We start from the raw sequence: 27,593 nt of genomic DNA, 5'->3' as shown, positions 1-27,593 counted from the left end.
TTTATCTGCAAAATGGGTTTAATATCCATCTTATAGATTATGAAGATAAAAATAAATGTAAAACACCTAGTACAGTAAAATCACCTGGTGTCCAGTAACGCAATAGGAAATAAACGTTCCTTCTCCTGAAGCCGGATTAAATGTGTTTAACATTGTGTCAGTGAAAGTAAAATGTGCTAAGGTTCTTACAACAAAGGCAAAGAATTACTCTGCCTAATAAAGAGAAGCTCTCTTCAGGGTCTGCAGAGGGCAAATTGCCAACTCTGTCCTGGTTCGGAAACCCTGGGGGCGTAGTGGTTAAGTGCTACGGCTGTTAACCAAGAAGTTGGCAGTTTGAACCCGCCAGGCGCTCCTTGGAAACTCTACGGGGCAGTTCTGCTCTGTCCTGTAGAGTCGCTATGAGTCGGAATCGACTGGAGGGCAGTGAGTTTTTTGGGTTTGGTCCTGGTTCAGAAGAGAATAGAAACATGCAAGAAATAAACACTGGGCTTAGTGACAGGACGCCTTGACGACCACACTTCCCGGCAGCCATCGCGCAGCCAGGCTCCTGCGCTGATTGGACGCCTTCGACAGGAGGCGAGTGGCGAGGGGTGAGGAAGAGGAGGGAGGTGCGAGGTACTGTGGGTAGGAGACGGCCGTCGGAGGCGGCGCCATTTTGTGGAGCGGCTGAAACCTGCTGGAGGTTCCGGGACGCTACTGGAGAATCGCTCCTGCTGCTGCTTCGGTCCCTCTCGGGGGTAAGTGCGTCGGCCGCCCATAACGACTGGCGGCTCTTGCCATTGTGGCAGGCCTTTGGGTTGCCCTGTCAGCCGCGGGCGGCGGCCGACCAAACCCAACCTAGTCTCTAGGGGCTAAGAGACCCAAGGCGTTGGAGGGTTGCGCCCCTTCTCTCCCCCAGTGCTGTCAGTTTCCGGAGGGCGCCTCCAGCCCGGCCCCGAGCCCGCTTCTTTTCGGGCTCCGAGTCTGCCCCTGCCGGGACACGTCCCTGGAGGCCCAGACCATCTGAACAGCGGAGCCGTCGCCCGTCCCTCGGGCACGCCTCGGGGGGTGTCCCGGGAGTCTCTAGCCGCCATTGCCCCGCAGCTGTGGCTGAATCCACTCTCTCCGGAAGGCTGCTCGATGAAGGCGGATCTGCGGGCTGCGAACCTCTGGGAGGGGTGCGGGCGGGTGCAGGAAGAGAGGGCGGGCTGGACGCTCAAGTCGGGCGCGCAGGCCGTGGCGCCGCCATCTCGACCGCGACACCCTACGGAGGTGGGTCTGCCCCCCTCTTGGGGCGACAAGGGGAGGTACTAGCGATTCCGCCCAAGGCCTTGTTTCCCCCGATAGTTCTCTTCCATTTCTTAATTAACAAATGTTCGTTAAACGCCTACCCTAGACCAGGCGCCGGGAACGGCTGTTTGTGGTGACTCTGTTCTCGCAGGCATCAAACGCTGTTGAACTGGGCGAGGTTTTATCACCGCTAGGAAGCGGCGGGGCCCAGGCTGGCCACCATTTGGTGGACTGTGGTGATGAGGCCTGGCTCAAGACGGGGTGGTTATTGTTACCGAGTAATTAAAATCCTGTCTGGTGGAAATAGGTTTGAAACAGCTGATGTGTTTTAAATGGAGTAGGTTTCAGTTAGCTTAATATGCCGGTTTCTAAGAGATTGTAAATTTTTCATCAGAAATTTTTGGATGTTGTGTTGCTACTTGTATTAATAAAGACACTGTGATTAATGTTTTAACTGTCAACTACCACAGCGGGGTTGCTTTGATTTAAAACGCAGAGAACTGATTGCAGCTCTGACCTTTTTTGCTTTGTAATCCTAAAGAGCAAGGAAGGAGTCTTCTGCCTGCACCCTTTTACTAGACACTATTGAATATAGTATCTACTATTTTCAAGTTTTTCATCTTCCTGCCGTGCTCTTTGTTTTTAAAATGATAGCATGGTTTTAATATTTACTGACAGTCCCCGTTCACCCCCTCCCCCACCTTCATCACTATGAAATTTAGTCTTCAGTAGTATCCTATTGTATAGAACGATTGACTTAAGTGATTTCTCAAATTCACAGCAACCAGTCTTATCTCCCAGAAAAAACAAAATTTGAGCCTTTTGGAGCAGTGTGCTAGATCTTCAGCAGGACAATGGGTTCAGACAAACGGTAAGTAACTGCAGTACATGTTGATGTCAACATTTCAGGAGGATTGAACTATTCGTTCAGAATTGTTAATCGGATAAATATTTGAATGTGTTTTGTGCCAGGCATTGCTAAACACTAAGAATTAAATAATGAGGGCCTTTATGATCCTGCTCTCACAAGCTTGCTATCTAGTGAGAAAATCAAAGTACTCTGTGACCTGTGCTGTAATGAAAGAAGTGTAAGGTGCTGTTAGAATACATAAGAAGCATTTGTTTTCCTGAAAATACCCAGAAAACCTTCCTGGATAATGTATTCTCTGAGGTGAAACCTGGAAAATAAGTTAGAATTAAGCAGATGAGTGAGTTGGAGTGGGTTACTAAGGGTTCCTGGTGTGAACAGCAGCCTATGCAGAAGCCAGGAGATTGTTCAGTCTAGCACCTAAGTACAGTACCTCACTATAGTAAGCACTCATGAATGCCAGTTCTTGTTATCATTCCCTAAATAGCAAGACAGTTCAGACTTACGGATCTGAGAAGCATAAGACTACGGGTTACCTGGTAGGAAAAAAAAAAGAAACAGAAAAAGTGTTAGAGTTACTGGGGAATTGAGGTGAGAGCATTTGGATACTCCCTCTCAGACCGTGTGATTTAAACACACAGCCTTTACTTATCTATCCACCTGCCAGTTTCAGTGATGGACCAAATTGATGGCCCAGACTTGGGAAATGTCTAGGTCATGTGGTGTTATTGTTTTAATGCAATATCAGCTGTCTGTGGTTTCGTATTACTTATTAAATTAGCATTTACCCTTTTAGGATCTCACAGCCACATACTGCGTGTCATCGTGTAGTTCTAAACTACTTGTTTCCTGGTTTATTTTTATTACATTTCATTTTTATACTCTAAATGAGGCCCTTATAAGCCTTTTCTTTGTCTTGTCCTTGCCCAGTAGTTTTATGAACCTGGTAAACAGTTTATGAAGGAACTATTTGTACCTGTGGTGAAATGGGTTTAGCCTCTTGTTATTAGATTTTTGGATGACCATCAAGTTATTTTTAACAAGTGAAAAAAAAATTAATTTAGCTCATCCAGGTTGTTAGTCCATTTCCCAATAGGTGTACTCTTCAGGGTGGATGAGCCAGGATGCTCTGTCTTGTGAAATTCAGCTAACTGCTTTCTTCCTGTCTTTGGTCACTAAGAGCTGAATCGGGAATGAAAGGGGTGATGTGTAGACCACCAGCTTGAGGAAATGCGGGAATAAACTTGGCCAACCTGGCCCTTTCTCAAAACTATTTGATAGCTGTATTTTCAGATTCAGCATGAACTTCCTGAGAATTATCTTTGCATTTAGGGCTGTGGGTGTTTTCCCAGTGATTGTCTTTGTAAACTGGAATTTGATAATAAATTGTAAGAGGTACATTAAACTATTTGGATATATCTTATAAAGTGAGCAGTGAGGTCTGCGTATTTGCAAACATGTTTTCTAAAGGTACAAAATATAATTTACTTTAGATTAAATGAGAATTTTTTTCCTTGGCAGAGTAAGTAGAACAGAACGTAGTGGAAGGTACGGTTCCATCATAGACAGAGATGACCGTGATGAGCGTGAATCCAGAAGCAGGCGGAGGGACTCAGATTACAAAAGATCTAGTGATGATCGGAGGGGTGATAGGTATGACGACTACCGAGACTATGACAGTCCAGAGGTGAGTGACCAGCATCTGTTTATGCAGTCGTTAGAATTATGAATTTCATGCTGAAAATCTGCCAGCATTCTTGAAATAAGTATACCAAGTGTGGAAATCTTTTGCAGATACGCAGATTTTTGTCTCATACAACTGTTAAGATTTAGTTGACTTGAGTAAGTGACCCCCGTTCAGCATTATATTCAAACGCTCTATTATTCTGAAATATGTTTCAGTTGATTAATAACCCCCAAGGACAAACTGAGCCTTATAATAATAGAAATAACAGCCAGCATGTATGCTGAGCACTTGATTTCCATGAACTCAACCCTGGTGGCATAGTGGTTAAGAGCAACAGCTGCTGACCAAAAGGTCAGCAGTTTGAATCCACCGGGCACTCTTAGAAACCCTATAGGGCAGTTCTACTCTGTCGTATAGGGTCACTATGAATCGAAATCGACTTGATGACAATGGGTTTGATTTTTTTTGGTAACTCTACAAAAGAGCCCTGGTGGTACAATGGTTAAGCCCTAAGCTGCTAACGGAAAGATCGGTGGTTCGTACCTACCAGCTGCTCTGAGGAAGAAAAGATACGACCGTTTGCTTCCATAAAGATTACAACCTTGGAACCCTATGGGGCAGTTCTACACTGTAGGGGAGCTATGAGTCAGAATTGATTGGGCCGCAGTTGGTTTGATTTGGTAACCCTACAAGGTAGGTGTGACTTCTATGTTAAAGATGAGATAGTGGAGTCATAATAATATAAATATAAGGTATAGTTCCAGTCGTCTTAACATAGCTTTTTTTTTTTAATTCCTTTCCATATACACACGTAATTTTGTTTAGATGTAATTGTTCTGCCCATTAACTTTGCACTGCTTTTTTTTTCCTTTGTCCACTTAATCGATGACTTTTTTCTGTGCATGTAGTCTTCATAGTGTAACAGGTAATGATATTTCATTGTGTTTTGGTATACTGTACAGTGACTTATTAAACCATTCTTTGAAATAAATGTTACTTTTTTAAAAAAATAAATAAACACTGCAAACATTACCGTAAACATCACCAAAGGGTAAATTCCTAGAAGTGGCGGGCCTGGATCAAAAGGTATAAACTCAGTGTGATTTTAATTGCAGTTTTGTTTGTTGTAAATCAGAGGGAGCGCGAAAGAAGAAATAGCGACCGATCAGAAGATGGCTACCATTCAGATGGTGACTACGGTGAGCACGACTACAGGCATGACATCAGTGACGAGAGGGAAAGCAAGACCATCATGCTGCGCGGCCTTCCCATCACCATCACAGAGAGCGATGTAAGGGGAGACAACAGTGTTAATGAGGAGTCAAGTAGGGACAACAAAGTTCAAGCTGCTACCATTATTTTCTAATGTTACTGTTTTACTTCAAGCTAATATCTCAGCCAGTGTGGTGTATTTCTGTCCTTAGGATAGAGTTCTCTCAAGTTGGTTCGGAGTAAATTCCCGTTTATATTTAAGCCTTGAGGGTCATGTAGGGTTTTCAGAAGTTCCTTGAATACAGGGAGTAGATCTTATTCTTTCAGGAGCCTGTAGAAGGAAGTCAGTACATTTTTATCGAATTGATTACTTACTAGGTGAAGATGTATTGATTAAAATACAGCATTCTCCATAACCTGGCCACACTTTGTTTTGATGATAATTATACTGTCCATTTGAAACCTCTGAGAAATCCATTTGAAAAGGAAGACTCATTTCCTAGCTCCGCTCTCCTCAGTCTGTCATTGAAGTCGTTGGTTTGCTGGGCCCTACCTGATCTCCGGCAACATCTCTGGTCCTCATCCTTTCCTTCTAGCCACGTCCACTGCCTGCTTGCCCTTTGGGCCACTTTGAGTGTGTCCATCATTCTTCCGGCATGCCTTTTTCTACTTGGAGTCTCCTTTTACGTAAGGCTTTTCTTGATCTACCAGGCAGAATTTCCTCTTCCTTATTCTATTTCCAAAGCATTGTATTCATGATGTTCATTGTATTCATGATAGCTCACCATGGTTGTGTACACACAGGTCTTATTTTCTCCACCTGTCATCTTTGTGTCCCCTAACCCCTGAACACAGTAGGCTGCTCAGACTAGGCAGGTTTGAATTATGGAGGGAAAGAATGATAGTGGGTAGATGGGGAGGCCAGAGGTAATGAGAGCTGAGCCTGGGTAGCAGCAGCAGTGAGCATGTGGAGTGGAAGAGGTAAGGAATCCTGCAGGTGTGGATTCAGGAAGGCTTGCTGGTTGATGAATTGTCCCATTGAGGAAGAATCTATTAGGCATGTGGCCCTGGGAACCCACAGAGGAAGGGGTGGCATAAGGACAGCATCCTAGCTGACTTTTGGGGGCTACCCTGCCGGTAATGAAGCAGAATTACACTGCTTGCCTATTTTAGGCTTTCTTTACGGAAACAGAAGTGCCTATTCCAAGTAGAATTTCTTGTCAGGATGTTAATATTAAAACATTTTACAATTACAGTATTTAATCTCCTGAACGTCAGTACAGTTGGTCCTCCATATCCATGGGTTCCACATCCGCAGATTCAACCAACTGCAGATTGAAAATATTCAGGGGAAAAAAAAGTTGCAAAAAGCAAAACATGAACTTTCTGCGTGCCATGCACTATGCTGAATCCACGCGAACAAAATGATATGTAGGCATACCCTGCTGTAGCCTCCCACCATTTCACAGATCCTTCATCTCTCTCCAGCACTCATAGGTAGGCCTGTGATGGTTGTGTCTGTACTGGATATGTTTAGACTTCTTATTCTTTTCCCTAAATAATACAATATAACCACTATTTATATAGCATTTATATTGTATTAGGTATTATAAGTAATCTAGAGATGATTTGAAGTATTCAGGAGGACATGCGTAGGTTACATGCAAATATTATGTCTTTTTGTATAAGAGACTTGAGCATCCGAGGATTTGGGTATCCACAGCGGTCTGGAACCAATTCCCTGTGAATACCAAAGGAGGACTGTGTATCACCTTTGGTATTGTTTCTTCTTTCAGTTTAGTCTTCCACTGACCTATAAACTCTTAGAGTAGCAATCTTTAGTTATTTTATTACATGTTTATATATGTGTGTATATGTAACTTGATGTATCTTACTGTATTACTACTCTTACAGTAGCTATCTTTAGTTACTCTGGCAACTGTCTCTTTTAATTAGTATGTTACCAAGCATGAGCATCATCTTCTGGTGAGGTTTGGCTCAGTGTAGCACTTATGTGAGAGGAAATGGGTACATAACCCTGCATCCTTTGCATCTGACTATGGAAATAGGGTGCTGTTAAGAATCTCTGTTTCACAAATTTGGCCCTGTTTTTCCTGGGTGTAGTGGTGCCTGCTGTGTATGATTGGTGAAGAGACAATATGGGCTTAGTCTGACATCCACAACAAACCTACTAGCCAGGATACTTTGTTCTAGGCCCAGTTAATGTTTATTTTTATTATTAGGAGCCTAAGTATGTTAATGCATTTTGTTAATTTCACCATTAGTGTAAATGTGAGAGAATTGTCTTAAGATGTTGTGCAGGAAATGTGTATCTTCAGGGAAGCCCTCATTTTTTGACTTTTGATTTTCGATCAGATGTACTTCAGAGGTCAGTGACAAATCCTCTGCCTTTTTTAAATTTCATTTTCCGGCTTAGTCCTTTAGAACAAAAGAACCATAAGATTCAACTGAAAGAGAGGCTTGCGGGACCTCACACCATGAGCAAGATCATGTATCATAACATACAGACACTTGCACCTGAGGGAAATTCCCAGGTGGCGTATAATGAATGCCTTCAAGGCTGTGGTACATTAATTTTTATGAGAAATGTTTCCTCTTTCTTTCCATTTATAGGATAATTGTATTTGGTGATAGAAGTTAAAAAGTAGAAACATGACTAATTAAGCAGTTGGTATAATCTCCAGTCCTTCAACTTTCTTTGGTGTGGAATAGCATGTGGCTGAAACTTTTAACTATAAATGTGTAAAACCCTGTGCAGATTCGAGAAATGATGGAGTCCTTTGAAGGCCCTCAGCCTGCGGATGTGAGGTTGATGAAAAGGAAAACAGGTGAGAACTTGATTAGTTCCTGCTGCTCTGGTTCTCTTCCCCATTCCCACCTCAGTCCCTAAAGAACATCCTGATCCCCCCAGTCTTCAAGCACATGAATCAGAATGAAAGGTTTGCCATGGCTAAGGAATGTGACTCTTTGAAAACGATGTTAGAGAGCATCTGAGGAACTTTTTAAAAACTTTGTTTTTAGGGACTTTTTTTTTTTTTCCCTTCGGTAAGTAGTGGTATTATAAACTACTTGTTTGACTGTAGTTGTTTGCATGGTTACTTTTTAAGCGTGGAATCAGATGGCGTGGCATTTAGTTCAGGCGGCTTGGTTCCTTGCCATGGCAAAGTATCAAGAAGATCCCCAAGTCAAGTCACATTTGTAAAGCTGCTTCCCAATTGGCTTTGTCACGCAGTGTTGAAGCAGTGGGAGAGAGATTCACCTGTTATAAAGGAACTGACTAACACGAGTATCCCGTCTATATCTGAATGCTGTCTCTAGGTGTAAGCCGTGGTTTCGCCTTCGTGGAGTTTTATCACTTGCAAGATGCTACCAGCTGGATGGAAGCCAATCAGGTTGCTTCACTCACCAAGTCTAGATATTGATGAAAATGGAACAAGTCTGTACAATTAAAAAAAAAAAAAAAAAAAGGTTGAAGGAGTGGTTTGTTCCAAAGGAGTGACTTAAAAAAAAAAAAAAAAAGCTTTGTATATATTAAAATTGACATTACTAGACAGTACCAAGGACTGGGTTGCAGAAATTTGCTCTGCCTTTAAACATGGCTACCTGGCAGGGCTTTGTTAACCACTGAATACCTGTCTGGTAATTACCAAAACATCTTGATGTTCCCCTTTTCTGTACCTGATTATATTGTATTCATTATGTCCATTGAGAGTAAGCTTGGAATAGCAAACTCTGTTTGATAGTGAAGAGACCATAATGGAAGTTTGTGGCAGACTTTTTTTTAAAGTAATTCCTTATTTCTGCCTGGATTCCACCAGCCTCCTGGAGGCACAACTGCTCAGATGGACTTTAGGAACTTTGTAAGGAACTAGTGGAATTTATGAACAGTAATTCCGATGAGCTTAGCCTGGGAGCCCATCCGCTTCTGACTTTAATCCAGTTAGAGTGGCATTAACTTTCTGATCTCCCTGAGAATGCCTTCTAAAGTCTCTTCAAAGCAAATCATTGATGGTTCTTTGATGTAGCATTAACTGAAGTGTTCTTCAGTTTGCCAAGATAATGTTCAGTGCTTGGCACTTAAATAACATTTTTTGCAAGGACTCTAACGCACAGTATTGAATGCCCTAAACCAAATGCATCTAGAAAGTTTACATAAGTCATTATGTTGCTTTTCTGCAGCATTTTATGATGTGAGCAACCCAGAAATAAGAGTTATATTTGATTTGTAACAAACTGCCATTTACAAGGGACTCACTAATGAGGGTATCATTTTGATTGACCTGTCAGATTTTTAGGCTTCTCATTTTCTTAACCCACAACCTGGGTAGAGCTTTCATTCATTTCATACTGCGGGCACCATCCTAGTAAATACACAAGTTTCATGTCAGTTAAGTTCATATACAAGCGTGAATTAAATTCATGCTTTCTTAACATGGCAGCGTCATTTGATGCAGTGGATGTGTCAGAATGACTTGCTTGGGAGTTTAAAACTCCTAAGAATTTAATATTTATAAAACATTAAAGATCTTCACAATTTTAATGTATACAAAGCTATATTGATGTATAATACTTTATTACAATTCAAATTCACTCCAGAAATAAAAGACCAATAGGATTAGGGATTCAGTGGTAGTTTGGCATCTCCCCCAGCACACATCCCTACTGGTGGGATGACCTATTGACATATATCCCAGCTACTTTATTTTTGCTTCTGTGCATCACAGTGAGTGGATGGCCCTTCAGCTTTTTCCCTTTTGGCCAGACACGCAGTCTTGCCTTTAGATACTACAGAGACAAAATGCAGAGCACATCTTAAATCTAGGATTTGCAAGAACCAAATACTCAACAGTATGTATGTTTAAAGGGGTTAGGCGCCTTTTAAAAATCTAGATGTCTGATCTCCTATTTAAATCTGTTCTGATAGTGTCAGACTACCTCACACCACCCCCCCCCGCCCCCGCCAAAAAAAAAGCTGATCCTGTTAAAGCTTTTGGGGGGAGGTGCTAAATATACTCTTGGCTAGATTTAGCTCAGAGTCTTCACCTTTTAAAGTTGAGTCCCTTTTAGTCACATAGTTGACTTGAAAGGATGAGGTGGTGTATGCATTTATGAACTTTTCCAACCCCCTTGAAGAAACTTCATTGGCCTCCTGGTTACTCATCTTCAGAGTACCCTCTATTTCAGTGAAAAACACATCTGTCACCTAGGACATTACATGGTTGCCGTAGACAGGAAGAAGTCTCATTTAGCTGTGTTAGAGTTGGTGGCATTCAGAATAGTGCCTCCTGAGAAAGACTTGTAACGAGCTTCCCTTTAAAAATGAGCTCCCCTCCCATTGTCCCCCAAAAGATGCATCCTGAAGCAGGAGTTCAGGGAAGGGGAGATTTTAAGGTCTTTTACTTTGCATAAGGATGGGGAATGGGGGAAAAGTGAAGCGAAGCCCAAGGATACCATGCTAAGGGCTAAAGTAGGAGACAATCAGAACTGGGAGAACTGTGTCTTCTGTTTTTGCAATAGACTGTCACTCTCAGGCAGCCTGTCAATGCTGAATGTTAGGACTTCTGTCTCTGCTGGAGACACAGCCTGGTGCATGTCAGTGTTTGGCAGCTTTCTCAGCACTCCCTGACTCCGTTTACCTTTACTCCGCATCCCATTCTCTTACTGCCTATCTGAAGGATTGGATGGGCAGAGTATAGGTGGCGGTGGTTGGTCCTCCCCGTATGTTGTCCATTTAATTCCAGAGCACTGATTTTTCCGAAGTGTGCTCTGCCCTGGGAAAATGGACACATGTTCTTCACAATGAGAATAACTAAGTACTTCTTTTTTTTTTTTTTTTTTACAGAAAAAGTTGGTGATTCAAGGAAAGCACATTGCAATGCATTACAGCAATCCCAGACCTAAGTTTGAAGATTGGCTTTGTAACAAGGTAAGCATATTTTCTTTCCCAGATAGACAAAACTTTAGAGTTCTGTTTTTCTATTTGTTTGACTATCCAAACAAGAAAACTAGGAAGTGCATAATCACCAGATTTTATCATAAGATGATTTTTGTGTTTTGTGACTTTCTTTGGTCATTCTGTGCTGGCCAGAATCGCTAGAACAGTAAAGATTTTATTTTAGTAAAATCTAGATTTTGTTTAATAAGATCATAAAGTTTTAGGTTCATTTCACTTCACTGTGAGCTCACAACTTTTGACAGTCTTTTTAGCTGCGTTGACAAAAATCCTTGTGATCTTGCTCAAGTTATGTAAGGTCTGTGATGGTCCTGTCACCCCCACATGGTTTTGAACTTGGGTGTTGACATTGACATTTTGAGAGTGCTCCAACTATTTATTCTGCATGTGTTTTGTGTCTAATGGGAGGAGTGGACCATGTTTGGTTCATGTTGTGTTTGTATATGTGGAATGATCGATAAAGTACTTTTCTGATTTAAGGGGAAACTTTGCTGTAGGATTTTTGAGTGAACTAAAACTTTTCCCAACTTGATAAAAATGTAATTCTACTTCAGAACATCTCAAGATTTTTTTTCTTGGAAGAATTCACATGATGTAACATTCTGAATTTTTTAGGTTATATTCCTTTGTCTTGGATACTTGGTATAACTTTTTGCTTTTTTGATACTCGTTACTTAGATTTACCCATAGCCCTGTTGCTCAAACTCATGTTTTTACTAGAAAGCCTGGCCTAATGTGAGAAATAATTACATGTAAAACTTTCTTTTTCAGTGCTGCCTTAACAATTTCAGGAAAAGATTAAAATGCTTCCGATGTGGAGCCGACAAGTTTGGTAAGCCTGGATTTGGCTGTTTTGAAATATGCATTAAAACCTGACTAATTGGGCTGTTGTCTGTGAACTTGAAGAAAAGTATAGTTGGTAGAACATTTAAAACAACATAGATATTTTCCCTTAAACCTTTTAGGTTAAGTAGATGTTGACGAAGATTGTGAAAGCTTTTTGTTTTCAAAATTGTCTGCACTTGGTTTGCATTCTGTGGTTTTCTTTAGTGCAGGAGTGAGGTCAGTCCTGCGCTGGCCTGACTTTTGTGTTTCAGGTTAATTATATCAGATTTAATGAAGTTTTTGCTATAGCCACAAATGCTTAAAAAAGAAAAAACAATGCTGAATGTGCTTAAAAACTTTGGGGGTTTTAATGTTTTATTTTGTTTTTGCTAAGAATACATTTTTTCCTTGTCTTCAACTATTGTGCGTCCCCCTGTCCTTTTCTTTAGACTCTGAACAGGAAGTGCCCCCTGGAACCACAGAGTCAGCTCAGTCTGTGGATTACTACTGTGACAGTAAGTTCAAGTGTAGTCTTTTGTCATTTGTGTTAGAAGGTGACCTCAGTTATAAGTTTTTGTTCTCTTACCTTTTTTTAATGAGCAGCAGCAGCTTTAGGTTGTCCCATAAAAGTTTAGTTTTTAGAATCTTCTCGATGTCAAAGTGAAAGTTATGCTAGGAACCTCCCAAAATGGATTTTGTTTGTACTTGAACTTGCCTTGAAAAGCATTGGTGATGGGAAACATTTATGTCACTTGTCTCATTCACCTCTAGCGATCATTCTTCGGAACATAGCTCCGCACACTGTGGTGGATTCCATCATGACAGCGCTGTCTCCCTATGCATCCTTGGCTGTCAATAATATTCGCCTCATAAAAGACAAACAGACCCAGCAGAACAGGGGCTTTGCGTTTGTGCAGTTGTCTTCTGCAATGGTGAGATGTTGTTTGAATCTTTTTCTTTAAAAGAAACAGCTTTAAGAGGAGAATGTGGTTTGTGGTTAGTCCAATTGCAATACTAAGTCATGAGGCTTCTGGACACCCCCCACTCCAGGTTCAAGACTACATAGTAACAGTTATTGCAGTGCTAAGTTATGGGACCAATTAATAAGCATTAAAAATAATTAATATACTCATAGGGAACTGGCAGAACTGATGTTTAAGCCACAGTTCAGCCTTTTTTTGTTATTTTAGATTTAGCCCTTTAATAATACTGGAGCCCTTCATGTCCTGGAGGAGAGAGATATTTCTTAAGGTTTCATATCTGCAAACACAATAATGAATCACTGCTCTTTTTTTCCCCCCTTTTAATAGAACTGTTTCTTTCAGTGGGGTTGGTGTTAGGGAGAGATTTTAATTACACAACAAACTTGTTTTTCTTCACATTCTTCTTCAGGATGCTTCTCAGCTGCTTCAGATATTACAGAGTCTCCATCCTCCTTTGAAAATTGATGGCAAAACTATTGGGGTTGATTTTGCAAAAAGTGCCAGAAAGTGAGTGGCTTCATTATACCTATTTTAAACTGTCGCGTCTGCATACTTGTCCAGAGATGCTTTGCTAACTACTCGAGCCTGTGCTCTCTACCCTGAGATACTGTCCTCTTTTGTTCCCAAGGCCAGGAGGGAGATGTTTGTCTTCTCTTAAAGCTTATTCTCTGCTGTCTTCTATAAACAGCTGATGGCAGTTACCCGAAAACTCTAGAGCAGGACAAAAGGAAGCTTTGCAGATGGATTGAGAATATCTTATACGCAAGCTGCTGCAGTGTAGTGCGAACCCATCTGAAAATAATTCTTTCCTTCCAGAATGGCGTGCTGATAGATTAATGTATGTAGTGTTTCAGTCCAGTACTGTAAATTTCCCTTTTCTAGTATTATTGCTCATCTAACTTACTCCTTATTAGATGGCAGGGTATTTGGTAGGAATGCTACAGGGACACTTGTCCACTGAGGAGTTTGTCTGTGGAGACCCCTCCTTCCTCTGAAAAGTGGCCTTGTTGGCATTTGAGATCTACCAACAGGCTGGAGTGAATTGCTTTTTTCATGGCAGTGTTGGGGCACTGATCGGGGTGGACTGAGGTAGAATCAAATAATTGGATCTTTGTTGTTTCAGAGACTTAGTCCTCCCTGATGGTAACAGGGTCAGCGCCTTCTCTGTGGCTAGTACAGCCATCGCTGCTGCTCAGTGGTCGTCTACCCAGGTAAGATGGAGGATCTTTTTCCTCAACGTGCTGTGGTGATGTGGCGCATATTCACAGATAGTGACCTCTCTTGTCGTGCTTATGTCTTAGAAGATGTCTCAGGACATTTTTAGGGAATGCTTCCTTTTTACTTGATGTTCACAAAGTTTGTTTCCTTTTCTGTTGGCATTTTGCAGTCTCAGAGCGGTGAAGGAGGCAGTGTTGACTACAGTTATCTGCAGCCAGGCCAAGATGGCTATGCCCAATATGCTCAGGTAGGTAGACTTGACCAGCATCCAACTTTTTGTCTCTAGAGTATGGAAACTAGCAGCTTTAATGGTGAACTTTTCTTCAGTACTCACAGGACTACCAGCAGTTTTATCAGCAGCAGCAAGCTGGAGGATTGGAATCTGAGGCGTCATCTGCATCAGGTAGTAAACTTTCTCCCTCTCTTAACTTTTTGTTTAAGCGGCTACAGTTGAGGAGATAGGACCACATGTTTTAAGTAGACCCAAAGCTACGCGTTCGTTTCTCTGCAAGATTCATTAGGGTATGTCACCATTTATCTAAGGTTTTAGGGGAAGATTATGGTTGTGTACACCAAGAGCTGGTACATATCTCTTAGATATCATGTTACAGTCAGTTTTTATCCTTGGAATTCAACTCTGTGTTTCCCCTCTCTGTGGTATTAGAAATCACGGGTGCCCACAGGTGCAGATGAGCAGAGAGGGTGGTGTCTGGTGCCCAGACATCAGTCAGAAGGGTAACTATATAATTGGCTTTGCTTCCAAATTTTGTTCCAAAATAAAGCCAAAATAGTTATAAAGCCTTATAGTTAAATCTTTTCTCAGCCTCAAAGGGAGATATGGATTCTTTCCTCTTTCTTCTTATCCATGATGCAGAACCCCTAACTTTGAATGTCAAATTCTAATAGGATTATAAGAAAATTAAAATGTTATAGGTTCAAGGGTACTTAGTGGGGATTAGGTTATTAAGAACTGACATATACAAAGACAGAGGCTAGATTGGGCATTACAGATAAAGGTGTTTGGCTTAGAGGTCGGTGCCCTGGCTCTCCCTAATCCCTGTGTTTATCATCAGGCACAGCGGTGACGACCACCTCAGCGGCTGTTGTGTCCCAGAGTCCCCAGCTGTATAATCAGACCTCCAATCCCCCTGGCTCTCCGGTAATCCTGATGTCCTAATTACAGAACTCGTGATTGTTGGGGAAACTTTGTTTTGCTGTACAAGTATTATCCTTTCCTGCCCTGTAAACCGGGAATGAATAATACATACATTCTATGCTTCCTTCTGTACGAGTCTGGTAGTATTAGATAGATAATAGAGTAGTTTTATTCATATGTATATATTTTAAATAAAAGATTCCAAATATTTATATGTATTTATACTTCCTGCATGCTTTGACTTGACCTTTAGGGAGAAAGCTGTCAGCATGTGTTTTGCTCAAAGATTGCTTTAGATTGTGGCGGCAGTGTGTATGTCAAGGGAGCCCTTCCTCCTGGATGATTACAGTGATTTAGTTCTCTAAAGAGGCATTACAGTTGAAATTATATTGAAGCTGCTGTTCTTTCCAGACTGAGGAAGCACAGCCTAGCACTAGCACAAGTACACAGGCCCCAGCTGCTTCCCCCACTGGTGTAGTTCCTGGTACCAAATATGGTAAGCCAAACCTCATGGGGCTGTTGACACTTGGAAGGTCCTAGTTGTTTTTATTTAATATGAGTTCCTCTCCCTTTGTGGGTGCCAGAGGGACACTTGGGGATGCAAGAGAAAGAAGAGCATTAAGGCCTGCTGCATCTCAATGGCTTAGAATTGGAAGTAAAGCCAGTTTCTTACCTGGAATGACTGTATGCTGAATTATTTTTGCAGCAGTGCCTGACACGTCCACTTACCAATATGATGAATCTTCAGGATATTACTATGATCCAACAACAGGACTCTACTATGACCCCAACTCACAGGTAAATGCACTGTTTTCCTTCTTGATTTCGCTGGAAATATCTTAATTTCACTTAGTCCACTTACAAGGCATGAAATTAAATATTTCCCACAAAAGAGCAAGTGATGCTGAGCACTTTCCATTTGATTTTGCTTTCTTACGTGTTGCAGTTTAGTTTTAACTTTATTAGAACCACCAAAATGTAGTTTTTTTTTGTTTTAAAATTTAAAACTTAATTTTAGGGTTTAAAAAAAAATGTTTTGAGGTATATAACATACATACAGAAAATGCACAAAAGTGAAGTGTACGTTTTGAGTGTTACATGTATACATACTCATGTAACCACCGCTCAGATACAGCATGCTTAGAAATTCCCCCCTGCCCCTTGCCGATTAGTTCCCCCTTCAGTAGCTACTGTTCTAACTTCTATGACCATAGATTGTTTTATCCAGTTAAAATTTATAGGTGGCTGTCAACCTGTATGTAAAAACCTAGATAGAAGTTTTAATTTGTGATTTTTCTCTCTATGTATTTTTTTAATTGAGATAAGATTCATATAACATAAAACCATCATTTTAGAGTACACATTCAGTGGTTTTAGTACATTCACAGTGTTGTGCAACCATCACCACTATCTAACTCCAGAACATTTTCATCACCTGAAAAGAAATCCTGTTCTCCTTAAGCAGCCACTCCTCACTCCCTCCCTCCTGCCGCCCAGCCCCCAGCGACTACTGATCTACTTCCTGTCTTTATGGATTTGCCTGTTCTGCACATTTTGTATATAGAGGATCACACAGTACGTGGCCTTTTGTGTCTGGATTTTACTTGGTGCATTCTTAAGTATTTTGAGGGTAGAATTTAGCAGATGTGTGGAGTGCCGTTTTATTTTTGGTGGAGGAAAAGCAACTTTAATGCTCCATAAATAAATAACTATTTATGACCAGGAGCTTTATATATAGAATAGTAAAATAAACACTTTTAACAGGAACTTGGAATTTATAGCTGCCAGATCTGAGCTGATTCTGAGACCTGTGGTTTCTGAGAGATCGAAGTGTTAAGCCCTGTACGACCTGCCTGAGCAGGCCAAGCCTCTGCACAGTTCTTCCACTTCTCTTGTTTGTGAAGTTGGGTCATTTCCCAGGCAGTTCTCATTGGCAGCTATAAAGGTTGTGACCCGTGTCTGTTAGCGTACAGCACCTTCTCTGGAAGGGACGTAACAGACCCTTTCTCCTGGATTCTTATTAAGCACGTAGAGTGAGTAACTGGGAGATAAAGAAGAAAAGAGAATCGGCGCTATCCTCTGTTGTAATTCCTTCCACACTCTTCAGATCGGGTTCCTTCACCATCACCTCTTTCCAGGCTCCCAAAGCTAGTGTTTATGACCCTATATTTGGTTGCCTAGGTGTCCCACCCAAACCCAGTTGCCATCAAGTCGATTCCAACTCATAGCGACTCTATAGGACAGAGTAGGGCTTTCAAGGCTGTTAATCTTTACAGAAGCAGACTGCTACATCTTTCTCCCAAGGCACGACTGAGCACTTTAACCACTGCACCATGAGGGCTTCTCCCCTGGGTATACAGAGGGCTCTGTATGGATGAGCCTTCATGAGGAGCCATTAACTGGTTGTCATGGAGGATATGTGATTAAAAGGTCTTCTTCAACCACCTGCTCTGACCACCTGGTTTGTGTCAATGATTTGTCAGTAGAAAGGGGTAAGACACATTACTCTTTAGGTGTCTTTAGGCCCAGAGATTAAATTCATGGGAACTAGACTCTTGAGAAGAAACCATATCCTATTTTTCATGGGGAAGTTTCACACCTCTTGGCTAGCTAGTTCATCATCCTCACCTATACCAAGGTGTCCAGGGGGGTTTTTTTGGCAAGAAATACTAATTGGTCCACAGCATATTTGTATGTTTGTATATTTGTAGGTTGAACCACAGACCTTTTTGACAAAATATTTCAAGATAATGGCTTAACATAGCACAGAGTCCTCATTAATTGTATTTTTTTCTAGTACTACTACAATTCGTTAACCCAGCAGTACCTTTACTGGGATGGGGAGAAGGAGACCTATGTGCCAGCTGCAGAGTCTAGCTCCCACCAGCAGACAGGCTTGCCTCCTGCAAAAGAGGGGAAGGAGAAGAAGGAGAAACCCAAGAGTAAAACAGCCCAACAGGTAAGAACGTGATCTACCAGGGGACCCATATTTCTCTGCTTGGAGTACTGGGCCTTATTTTTAGGTTTTGGGCTGTGGCACTTGTAGTCAGCCTTATTTGGACTCTTAAAAACTGAGCCACATGTTTTATGTACGTTAAGTTCTTAGAGCGTTTTGCAGTTTTTTGGTGTTACCATACACGGTCTATCAGTTTGCCTGTAAATTTAGAGAAAAAAAAATCCTGGAAGTCTCAGTGGCTTTCTAGCAGTGTTCATTATGTCTTAAGTGATACCCTCTCATGGAAATACTTTTAGGTAGAAGTAAGAGTCCAAAGGTTTTGTTACAGGGCATGTGGTTGAGATAAGATCCTTAACGGCTCATTGTCACGGCACAGGGGTTTGTTTTCTAAATTCCTCTACCTAAATGTTTTTTGGTTTTGGTCCTTGTTGTTTGACATTAGATCGCCAAAGACATGGAACGCTGGGCTAAGAGTTTAAACAAGCAGAAAGAAAATTTTAAAAATAGTTTTCAACCTGTCAATTCCTTGAGGGAAGAAGAAAGAAGAGAATCTGCTGCAGCAGATGCTGGCTTTGCTCTCTTTGAGAAGAAGGTAACACTAGCAGGAATGGCCATATTTCAGAACGGGAGCTTAAGTAAAACTTGAGGCTTACGCCTTGTCCTCTTTCCCAGGGAACCTTAGCTGAAAGGCAACAGCTTATCCCAGAATTGGTACGAAATGGAGATGAGGAGAATCCCCTCAAAGTAAGGAAGTACCACCAGTGTTTTAAAGATCATATCTGTGGTTTGTTTCTCACTTTGAATCTGACCCACATGTTGTCTAATGTGATTCCTACTCAAAACTGGGTATGGTCACTGTGGGTGGGCTTTTGGAGCATCTTCTCCATGTAGAATCCGGGTTCAGGGCTTTGTTTTCCATGCATGAGAGCAGGTGAGATGGAGCGATGAATGTGGCCTGAATTCCTAAGCTCAGCTAATTGGACTTCATTGCATCCGTAAATTGAGAGTTTTAATGATCTGTATAGAGAGAATTGAGATAAGAAAAAACCTTATTTTACTTGTTAGATACTGGTCTGGATGGGCCATTATTCTGATCTGCTATATTGGATTTTCATTTGCGGTCGGTGGTTTGAAAACAGTCATGCAGGAACCCATTTTTTGTCTCCAAGAGGCTGTGAGGCCAAGCACTTGAGAGCCTGACTGCTCTGTACAGTTGGATGAAATGTGATTCACTGCTAAAGCGTGAGAATTACAGGGTTCTCACGCTTTGGGTGAGGCGTTACTTTACCCAGGTACATAACCATTGCTATCATCGTGTTGCACATTTCCAGTGACCCGTTCCCCTTTTGTCTCCAGAGGGGTCTGGTTGCTGCTTACAGTGGCGACAGTGACAATGAGGAGGAGCTAGTGGAGAGACTTGAGAGTGAAGAAGAGAAGCTGGCTGACTGGAAGAAGATGGCCTGCTTGCTCTGTCGGCGCCAGTTCCCAAACAGAGATGCCCTGGTCAGGCATCAGCAACTCTCGGACCTGCACAAGGTGGCAATGTTTCTCTGAGCTGATCTGGGGTGGGGAGGGGAGGCAGCAAGGTGATGGGAGCACCCTGACTGTGGGCAATGTTCGGTAAATACCTGGTGTTGAATGATTGCCTTTTAGGGTGGAAAAGAGCATGGCACTTCCACACAAACCAGGCTCTGGTTTTCATGCCACAGTGTATGGGATTGGGCTTTGGCTCTTAGAGTATGTTAGATACTGCTGATGTCGTGGCATTTCAAGTTAGGACGACCTGAATTCTTACTGCGTCTATAAAATCTTTTGCATAGCAAAACATGGACATCTACCGACGATCCAGGCTGAGTGAGCAGGAGCTGGAAGCCTTGGAACTGAGGGAGAGAGAGGTGAATGGGGGACATTGTGCCACTAGAAAGAGCATCTTGGGATATCTGCCTTCTAGCTTTTATTTGCAGTGTTTAGTTCCTGGTCCCAGGGCAGGGTGGAAGGGTTTGTCACATCCTTGTCTCCCAGTCAATGTGGGTCATTGTAGACTGGACCCCAGCCTATATGTGCTTTGTGAGCCCTGCACTGTCCCTTCCTGAGGGTGTACAAGACAGAGGCACACTGTCAAGACTGTTTATAGATTCTGAATGCCACTCACTCACTAGATTTTAGAGTAAGAACTCCTGGCTGGCCTGGTCAGGGAAGCCTTCACAGGTGATGAGGGAGGATTCGAATTAGGCCCAGGGAACAACTGGGCATGAGGTGATCTGGGAGGAAAGGTGGGCGGGGCCTACGGGCAAAGGCAGGAGAAACCTGTGAGGCCAGTAGTGAGCTGCCAGTTGGTGCTAGTGGCTGATACAGCAGGTTGAGGACCAGGTGAAATGAAAATACAGGCCTGTGAGTTAAAAATTACCTTCAGTGGGTGCTGGCTTACAGTTTACAATAGGCAGGTTGCTTGAAATTTCCCATTCTGGAATAATTGAGGGGTTTGTAGTTAGGACTTTTGCTGTCCTGTTTCTTTCCACTCTTATATGGCGCCATCTCCTCAAGGACTGTAGAACAGGTCTCTGGATGTTTCCTTGGCGCTGTCTGTCCCTGGAGGTGGGCCTATCAAAATGCTGAGAGGAATGGGCAACTCTGCCTTCCTCTTTACAGTGTTAGTAGGCTGTACCTATGGCCCAGCAGGCTGGGCGAAGAGCTTGATAAGTGGTGGCTAATTAAGTAAGACTGTTAGACAGATAGTTCTGGTCCAAGTTCCGTGCACAGTTCACCTCTACAGAACCTGACATTTTAGATATGACTAAGTACAGTGAGGGAAACAAAGGAATTTGGTATTTCAGACCAGTCTAAAAAGCCAAACTCCAAAAAAATACGTGAGGCCTTAGTCTTGAAGTATTGGTGCATTAGATTATTAGGGATTGAAGTCTGTGAGTATCTCTAGCAGTGTTTGTTCTCTCACGTAGATGAAATACCGAGATCGAGCAGCAGAAAGACGGGAGAAGTACGGCATTCCGGAACCTCCAGAGCCCAAGCGCAAGAAGCAGTTTGATGCTGGCACTGTGTATGTGTTGTGCACGTTTTCCAGTTTGTTAGCTGGAGCTCTGGCTATTTAAATAACTGTGTGTTTGCCACTGGCAGGAATTATGAGCAGCCCACCAAAGATGGCATTGACCACAGTAACATTGGCAACAAGATGCTGCAGGCCATGGGCTGGCGGGAAGGCTCAGGTCTGGGGAGGAAGTGTCAAGGTATCACAGCCCCCATTGAGGTAAGCAGTAGGGTTGGCCTTCAGGTGGCTGCTGGGCTTACAGGCTTGTTCTGGAGGTTAGAAGAGATCAGAGTGCCCAGAGGTCTTGGGACCCAGGGGCAGCTTCACCGGACCACCAGAAGGCAGCCTCCTTGGCCAGATGATCTCATCACCACCAAGTGGGATTCTTGTTCCCTGCACGTTTCCTTCATTGACCTTCTTTAATATGTCAGTTGGGAGGAGTGGGTGTGGTACCCCTAATTGAAATTTTTGGTTATGTTTTTTGTATCTTTGGGTAAAACGTATTTTTCTCCTAAGAACTGTGTATTTCTGTTTCCTCTGTCGCTGAGAATACTCACTTTTCCTTAACAACAGCTCAAACCCATGTAGCTTAGATTGGATTTAATAAAAAGTACTGTGACTTGGCTTCTTTCTAAGTGATTTTAGTTATATACAGAACAAACTAAAATTGGTAGGAGTTTCTTCCTTGATAATCCCTTAGTTGGTCAAAGCTCGGATTGAGACATAATCTGAGGATCTCCTAGCGAGAGCTCTGCTAGTAGTGGCTCCAGTTGTGCCCGGGCAACATAGCTTAGGCTAGACTTTCAGATCATGTTTATGCTGTGCAAGCTCTGCTGACATCAGGCTGACCTGGCAAATGCAGTGATCTGTGCCTGCAATTACCAGACCTTCCTCACCTTAAGTGGGGTGCCTTGGGGACCAGACGTTTGAGGGGGAAGCATTTGTGGCTCCATCTTCCTGTCTTCCTTTGCCATTTTGTTTCCGGGTCTTCCAATGTAGAAATCCTTGTTTTCATATAAAACGCCTGTCTTCTGGTGGGTGGTCGTGCTCCGTAGGAGAGGGCTCGGTAAGAGGGAGTGAGAGCAATCTGCAGCCTAACTGCAACCTGCTGACAACATTTTTGTCCCCTCAGGCTCAAGTTCGGCTAAAAGGAGCTGGCCTAGGAGCCAAAGGCAGTGCATATGGGTTGTCAGGTGCTGATTCCTACAAGGATGCCGTCCGGAAAGCCATGTTTGCTCGGTTCACTGAGATGGAGTGAGACTGTGAGGGAGAGAGCGAGCTGATGAGGAGCTCCAAGAAGTACAAGAAGTGGTCATCTCCTGAATTCACTCTTACTGCCTGTCTCTTTCAGGGCACACCTGTGCTATTAATAATTTTTAGGGTGAACTACTTCATTCCCTGGGGTTCTCCCTGCCACCTTAAAGGAGCCCCATAATGTGGATTGTCTAGTAAATGGCTTCCTTCCTGCCAGAGGGCTTGTAGCAGGCCAGAGAGGTCAGTGGATCTTTTATACTTCGTTGTACATAGTGTAATGTAGTGTGTTTTACATGTGCAGCCTACGTTGTGGTCCATCAGCCCTCACATTCCGGGGGGGTGTTGAGGTGCCCTAGGTGGTATGTGACACCAAAGCCACCTTTGTCATTTTCGTCATGCTGTCTTTTCTCGGCAAAAGCCTTGTATATTTGTATATTACACATTTGTACAGAATTTTGGAAGATTTTCAGTCTAGTTGCCAAGTCTGGCTCCTTTACAGAAGAAATATCTTGAAAAATGATACTGTGTCTCTCTATTCTTGGGTGAGTGGGTGGGCAAAGCACTGAGTCAGCCAGCCCTGGTAGTGAAATCAGTTTGTTAAAAGTTACTTGTTGTTGTTAGGTGCCGTCGAGTCGGTTCCGACTCATAGCAACTTCATGCACAACAAAATGATCCTGTGCCATCCTTACAGTCGTCGTTGTGCTTGAGCCCATTGTTGCAGCCACTGTGTCAATCCACCTCATTATTTACAAGTAGTATTTTATGCTATTTTCCTAGCCACCATCATCCATATTCAGATTTTTTTTTTTTTTTTTTAAGCCAACAGCACCCATTATTCCCAGGTGGTATCCTATCCAAGTACTAACCAGGCCTGACCCTGCATGGCTTCCGAGATCAGACAAGATCAGGCACGTTCAGGGTAGTATGGCTATAGACTGGCCATGTCCAGATTTTAAGTTCAAGAGTTTGTTAATATATTTTATAGCTTCAGGGAAACTCAAAACCATAATGGAGTCAGCTTTTCCTTCCAGTTTCAGAGGACCAAGATGAGTGTGAGGAGTTTGTCGGGTTTTCATGGACTCTATTCCAGGTGTGCAGGGAATGGGGATGTTACGGCTGTGTGGGGCAGAACTTCCCTGCATTTGACCACAGTACAGATGGCACCTGGTCCACCCTCTGTGGGATGGAGGAACAGAGAAGGCCATCTCTCTTTCCCCCTGCAGCACTCCATTACCTCTCTCTTACCATATCTGCTGAAGAGGTACATTGCAGGGTGTTCTATTCTAAATGGGGACATCCCATCCTTGTCTCTGTCACTGGAGATAATGTTTTTGGCCAGCAAGACCCTTCTTGATGTGGGCAGGAAGGGGTGTTCCTGGGACCAGGTGAGGTGATGGGTACCCACACTGCCAATCCTGGGCTCTCCCGGTTGGCGTGCAATCAGGGAGGGTGGCATTGTTGTCTGGGACTTGTTCTTAAAGCTAGGACTCCACAACTTATGTGGATGGTCTCATTTCCCTAGTTTTAGGCAGGCCTGGCCCTCATAAAATTGGGGTGGACAGTGTCCTCAGGAGGGGCTTTCAAGGTAGTGCTTAATGACAGAGCCTTGCCGGGGAGAGGTGGAGGCAAATGCAGAGGCACCAAGCTTGGGTTAAGGCTTGGAAGCCTCAAAAATTACAGCCCAAGTTCCTGAAGCTGGGGTGGAGAATGTGGCTCCCCAACAGATTTGGCTCTTCCAGCATTGGTAGCCCTTGGGAGAGGAGCAGCCCCTCCTCCAGGCACTCACAGCATCAGGGAGATGCTGGGGCTCCTCTGCCTGAGCAGTTGCAAGTGGCCTAATTAGGCTCATCTGACAGCCAGCCTGGAAGTCGCATCCAGGTGAGTGCACACATAATGGGATCTAGGCAGCTCTTATATGTACCCAGTTCATCAAAAGCTGGGTGGGAACTTTTTCCCTGGGGAAGCCACAGTCAAGTACTGACAGGAGAACCCTTCATCAGCCATCTTGAGCCTTGAATTGACTGTTCCCCAGTCTAACAACGGCACTTGAAGTGCCCTGTTGGGTACCGACTGGGGGTCTTTCCCTCAGCTGCTCAGGGCTCCCTCAAACTGCTACTCTAGACCATACAGTCAGCTGTTGGCACTGGCATGGGCTTTCCTGTGCATGCTCTTAGAGGTTTGAGTTAGCCCCTCAGAGAAGCTGGAGGCACCCTTTCCTGTTTCTAGTCTGCTCTTCCACAGCAGTATATGTAGATAGCTGGGTGACTGCAGCCCTCATTCCACATCTGGACCAATGGCCCGATTTCTCAAGGTTTGACAGGTCATGGCTGGGGTCCCTCCTGCAAGATCATATCTGGGGGAATCCTGCCAGTGCCAGATGGCTCTCACTCTCTGTAGACCAGAGGCCAAAGGCCCAAAGACCCAGGCATCCCCCACTAGCCCATCGGATTTCTCCGCCCCGACCCCAGAGCTAAGTGTATCCTGCCCACAGGGCTGCCGCTCCAGGCGGTGTCTAATGAGATGCTGCAAGAACAGTACAAACTTCCTGATCAGTGAGGTACCAAATTTGGAGGGGACTCTTGCTGAACTAGAGGGAGCTTCCAGTCTTCTAGGTCCCAAGTCCAGACTGCCCTTGGCCTGGACAGCTGCTGTAATGGGTGGGGCTTTGACGGCCATCTGGGAGCAGCTGTCATGGCTGTGCATCAAACAAGTTTCAAAGCCCAGATGAGCGGCCAGGCCTGAGCTAAGCTCCCCAGGCATGCATAGTCTGGCTAGGAGTCTCAAGGGCACCCAGAGCCCAGCCACTAGGATCCTGGAGAGACAAATGCCCTTAGGGACAGGTGGCGTGCACGTGTGTAGGGGGGTCCTCTAGAGGAGGGATGGTGCTGTGCTGCTGGTGGCCACCAGGTGGAAGCACTCCATCGTCTGAGAGGCCAGGGTGCCAAGTCTGGGCCCTGCACACAGGTTCCTGATAGTCCCCTACCCTGAGGAATGCTCCCCACCCCCACCGCTGACTGGCTAGAAAGGGGAGTTATTCCCATAGCACCCAACCGTGGGGCAAGGGCCAGGCTGGCCCTGTGCACAAAAAGTACTTCAGTCCCTTCTCAATTCTTTCCAACCCTGGTAAATAATTTCTGCCTCCCACCCATCTGCGTGGCTGTTGACTTTAGTAGAAATACTCTCTTGGCAGAGCTCATGTCAGACCTCTGTCTCTGTGGCCCAGGGGGAGTTGGGGCTGAGCTTGCTGGGGCTCCCAGATGGAGACAAGGGATGCCCACAGGCTCTCACCCCAGCCATCAGAGGGGTGGGTGGGGAGGGGACCTATACACTTGTGTTTAGTTCAGAACCCTGTTGAAGGAGGACCACATCTGGTCAAAAGGAGTGTTCCAGCAAGTGGCATGCACCCATTCTGCTTAATTCCCAGCACCAGCTCCATCCTAGTTTTAAGAGAAACTAAGGCTCAAAGAGGGCAGTTACCACAATTCCCAGGCCGCTGAGTGAGGGCTGAGCTGGTTCCCACGCAGGTGCTCTCACCCAGCTGGCCTCTGGAGGTGGACCCCTGGCTGTAGGCACAGGATCAGGCTAGGGCACTGGCAGGACATGCTCCTGACAACATAGCAGAGACAGAGTGCGAGGCAGTGGGCCACATCCAACCCCCTCAGGAGAGAAGACAGGCAGGGAAAGAGACAACTAGAGACAAAGAGCGAGGCCAAGAGGATGCTGGGAAGAGAAGCAGGAGGAGGCTGTGGGGGCAAGATAACATGGAAGGGGTTGGTGGGGTCTGGGGGAGCCTGTTCCACTCTGCCAGCAGCCGCTGAGATAAAATAGCCGAGCATTGAGCAAATCCCGAGTGCTGATGGGGGAGGGCACAGCAGTAGCGAGTAAGAGAGGAGGGCTTGGAGACTCCAGGAGTTAGGCACACCCAGGCTGGGATCCTAGCTCCTGACAGGCATTACTACCCTCCCTTCCCCCCACATCACTGGACAGGAGCTATTTGAGAATGATTCATGGAAGCAATTAAGCCTCCCACCACCATCCACTGGCTCGGGCCCAGGGGGCTGCAGGTGTGGGAGCCCGAGGGTTGGGTTCAACCCAGGACCCCAGGCCCAGCGCAGCCAAGCACCCAAGGATACCCAGGGCAGAGCTGGACCCAAATCCTGGAGGGCACCAAGGCTGGGGCTTCCTCCACTTCTCCCGGCCCTTGGCTGGGCCGAGGGGCAACCCTCTGCACTCACAAGCACAGCAGTGTGCACACGCGCACACACAGGCCCCCATAGTCATCCAGCCTTAGGCAGCATGCATGTTTTCATGTTTCCCCAGCCCCCTCAGCATATGCTGAGTGCAACACGTGGACACCTGAGGACCCCAACCCCCCTATATGCATGCAGCATGCAGGTATACGCAGAACTACCTCTGGGCCTCCAGCACACAGGCAGGCACGGCGTGGGGGCAAAGGTGTGCAAGCTCACTCCTGCTCACATGTGCTTCCCAGCCCCTGCCAAGGAGGCAATAACCAGACGTTCTTGCTACCCCTAAAGGAAGGAAGCAGGATCTGGCAGCCAACTGGGAGCTGGGTAAGGGGAGGGGGCCCCTAGGGCTGCGGTGTGGCTGGGCCCAAGCCTGCCAAAGCACAAGCACACCCCTGTGCATGCAGTCAGTTCAAGGCTCCCCACTTCCCAGGGTTCTCATCCAGAACAGACTCCTGAGCCTGAGCTCAGGTGTGGAATAGAGCCCTAAAAGGCTGAAAGTCAGAGGTGGAGGGGAGAGGGAGGCTGAGGAATGGGCATAATAATCCTAAAATGGATTGGCTGGAGGCTCAGTGCCTTCCCTTCTAATATCTACAGCCACACCTGGGAGGGAGGAGAGGTAGCAGCCTTCTCAGCCAGATGTAAGCTGAGACTCAGAGACAGGCAGCAGCAAACCCTGGCTAAACCGCCTGAAACCCAGGGCACCAACCCCTGTCCCTGGTAGTTTCCATGCGTTGGTGTCCTAGTCCACCCAAGAACTGGGTTTGCCATCCTCTTGGACTGAGAGCCCCTAGGACTAGCTTGGCTCCGTCATCACCCCCCTCCCCTTCAGACTAGGAGTCTCCTTGAGCAGCTGGTCCCTGCCTCCCTTGTCAGACAGAGATCTCCCAGGACCAGATGG

The 27,593-nt window shown here is 44.6% G+C and overlaps 1 protein-coding gene and 1 pseudogene across 5 annotated transcripts; one reads left to right on the top strand and one right to left on the bottom strand.

The window, feature by feature from the left end:
- Positions 1 to 603: 603 nt before the first annotated feature.
- Positions 604 to 22,965, top strand: RBM5 (RNA binding motif protein 5). 5 transcript variants are annotated; one of them, XM_003410100.4, is made up of 25 exons: positions 604 to 737; positions 2,051 to 2,140; positions 3,659 to 3,824; positions 4,960 to 5,115; positions 7,816 to 7,885; positions 8,376 to 8,449; positions 10,900 to 10,983; positions 11,782 to 11,842; positions 12,285 to 12,350; positions 12,607 to 12,767; positions 13,228 to 13,325; positions 13,942 to 14,029; positions 14,206 to 14,283; positions 14,364 to 14,439; positions 15,110 to 15,195; positions 15,604 to 15,688; positions 15,899 to 15,990; positions 17,990 to 18,151; positions 18,591 to 18,740; positions 18,821 to 18,892; positions 19,505 to 19,684; positions 19,969 to 20,043; positions 21,106 to 21,203; positions 21,281 to 21,410; positions 22,324 to 22,965. In XM_003410100.4, the coding sequence occupies exons 2-25, from the start codon at positions 2,124 to 2,126 to the stop codon at positions 22,447 to 22,449; spliced, it is 2,451 nt and encodes an 816-aa protein (XP_003410148.1). In that variant the 5' UTR covers positions 604 to 737; positions 2,051 to 2,123; the 3' UTR covers positions 22,450 to 22,965. The 5 variants fall into 5 exon arrangements, with proteins under 5 accessions (XP_003410148.1, XP_064130572.1, XP_064130574.1 ...); XM_064274502.1 differs by lacking the exon at positions 22,324 to 22,965 and having other exon boundaries at positions 21,281 to 21,815; XM_064274504.1 differs by lacking the exons at positions 21,106 to 21,203; positions 21,281 to 21,410.
- A 297-nt stretch (positions 22,966 to 23,262) lies between these two features.
- LOC111750626 (5S ribosomal RNA) lies at positions 23,263 to 23,381 on the bottom strand (annotated as a pseudogene).
- Positions 23,382 to 27,593: the final 4,212 nt, after the last annotated feature.

Source organism: Loxodonta africana, chromosome 22, assembly GCF_030014295.1.
Source record: "Loxodonta africana isolate mLoxAfr1 chromosome 22, mLoxAfr1.hap2, whole genome shotgun sequence".
In the NCBI taxonomy this organism is placed as follows: Eukaryota; Metazoa; Chordata; class Mammalia; order Proboscidea; family Elephantidae; genus Loxodonta; species Loxodonta africana.
The sequence above is the reverse complement of the archived record's forward strand: the minus strand, read 5'-3'. Positions and strand labels throughout refer to the sequence as shown.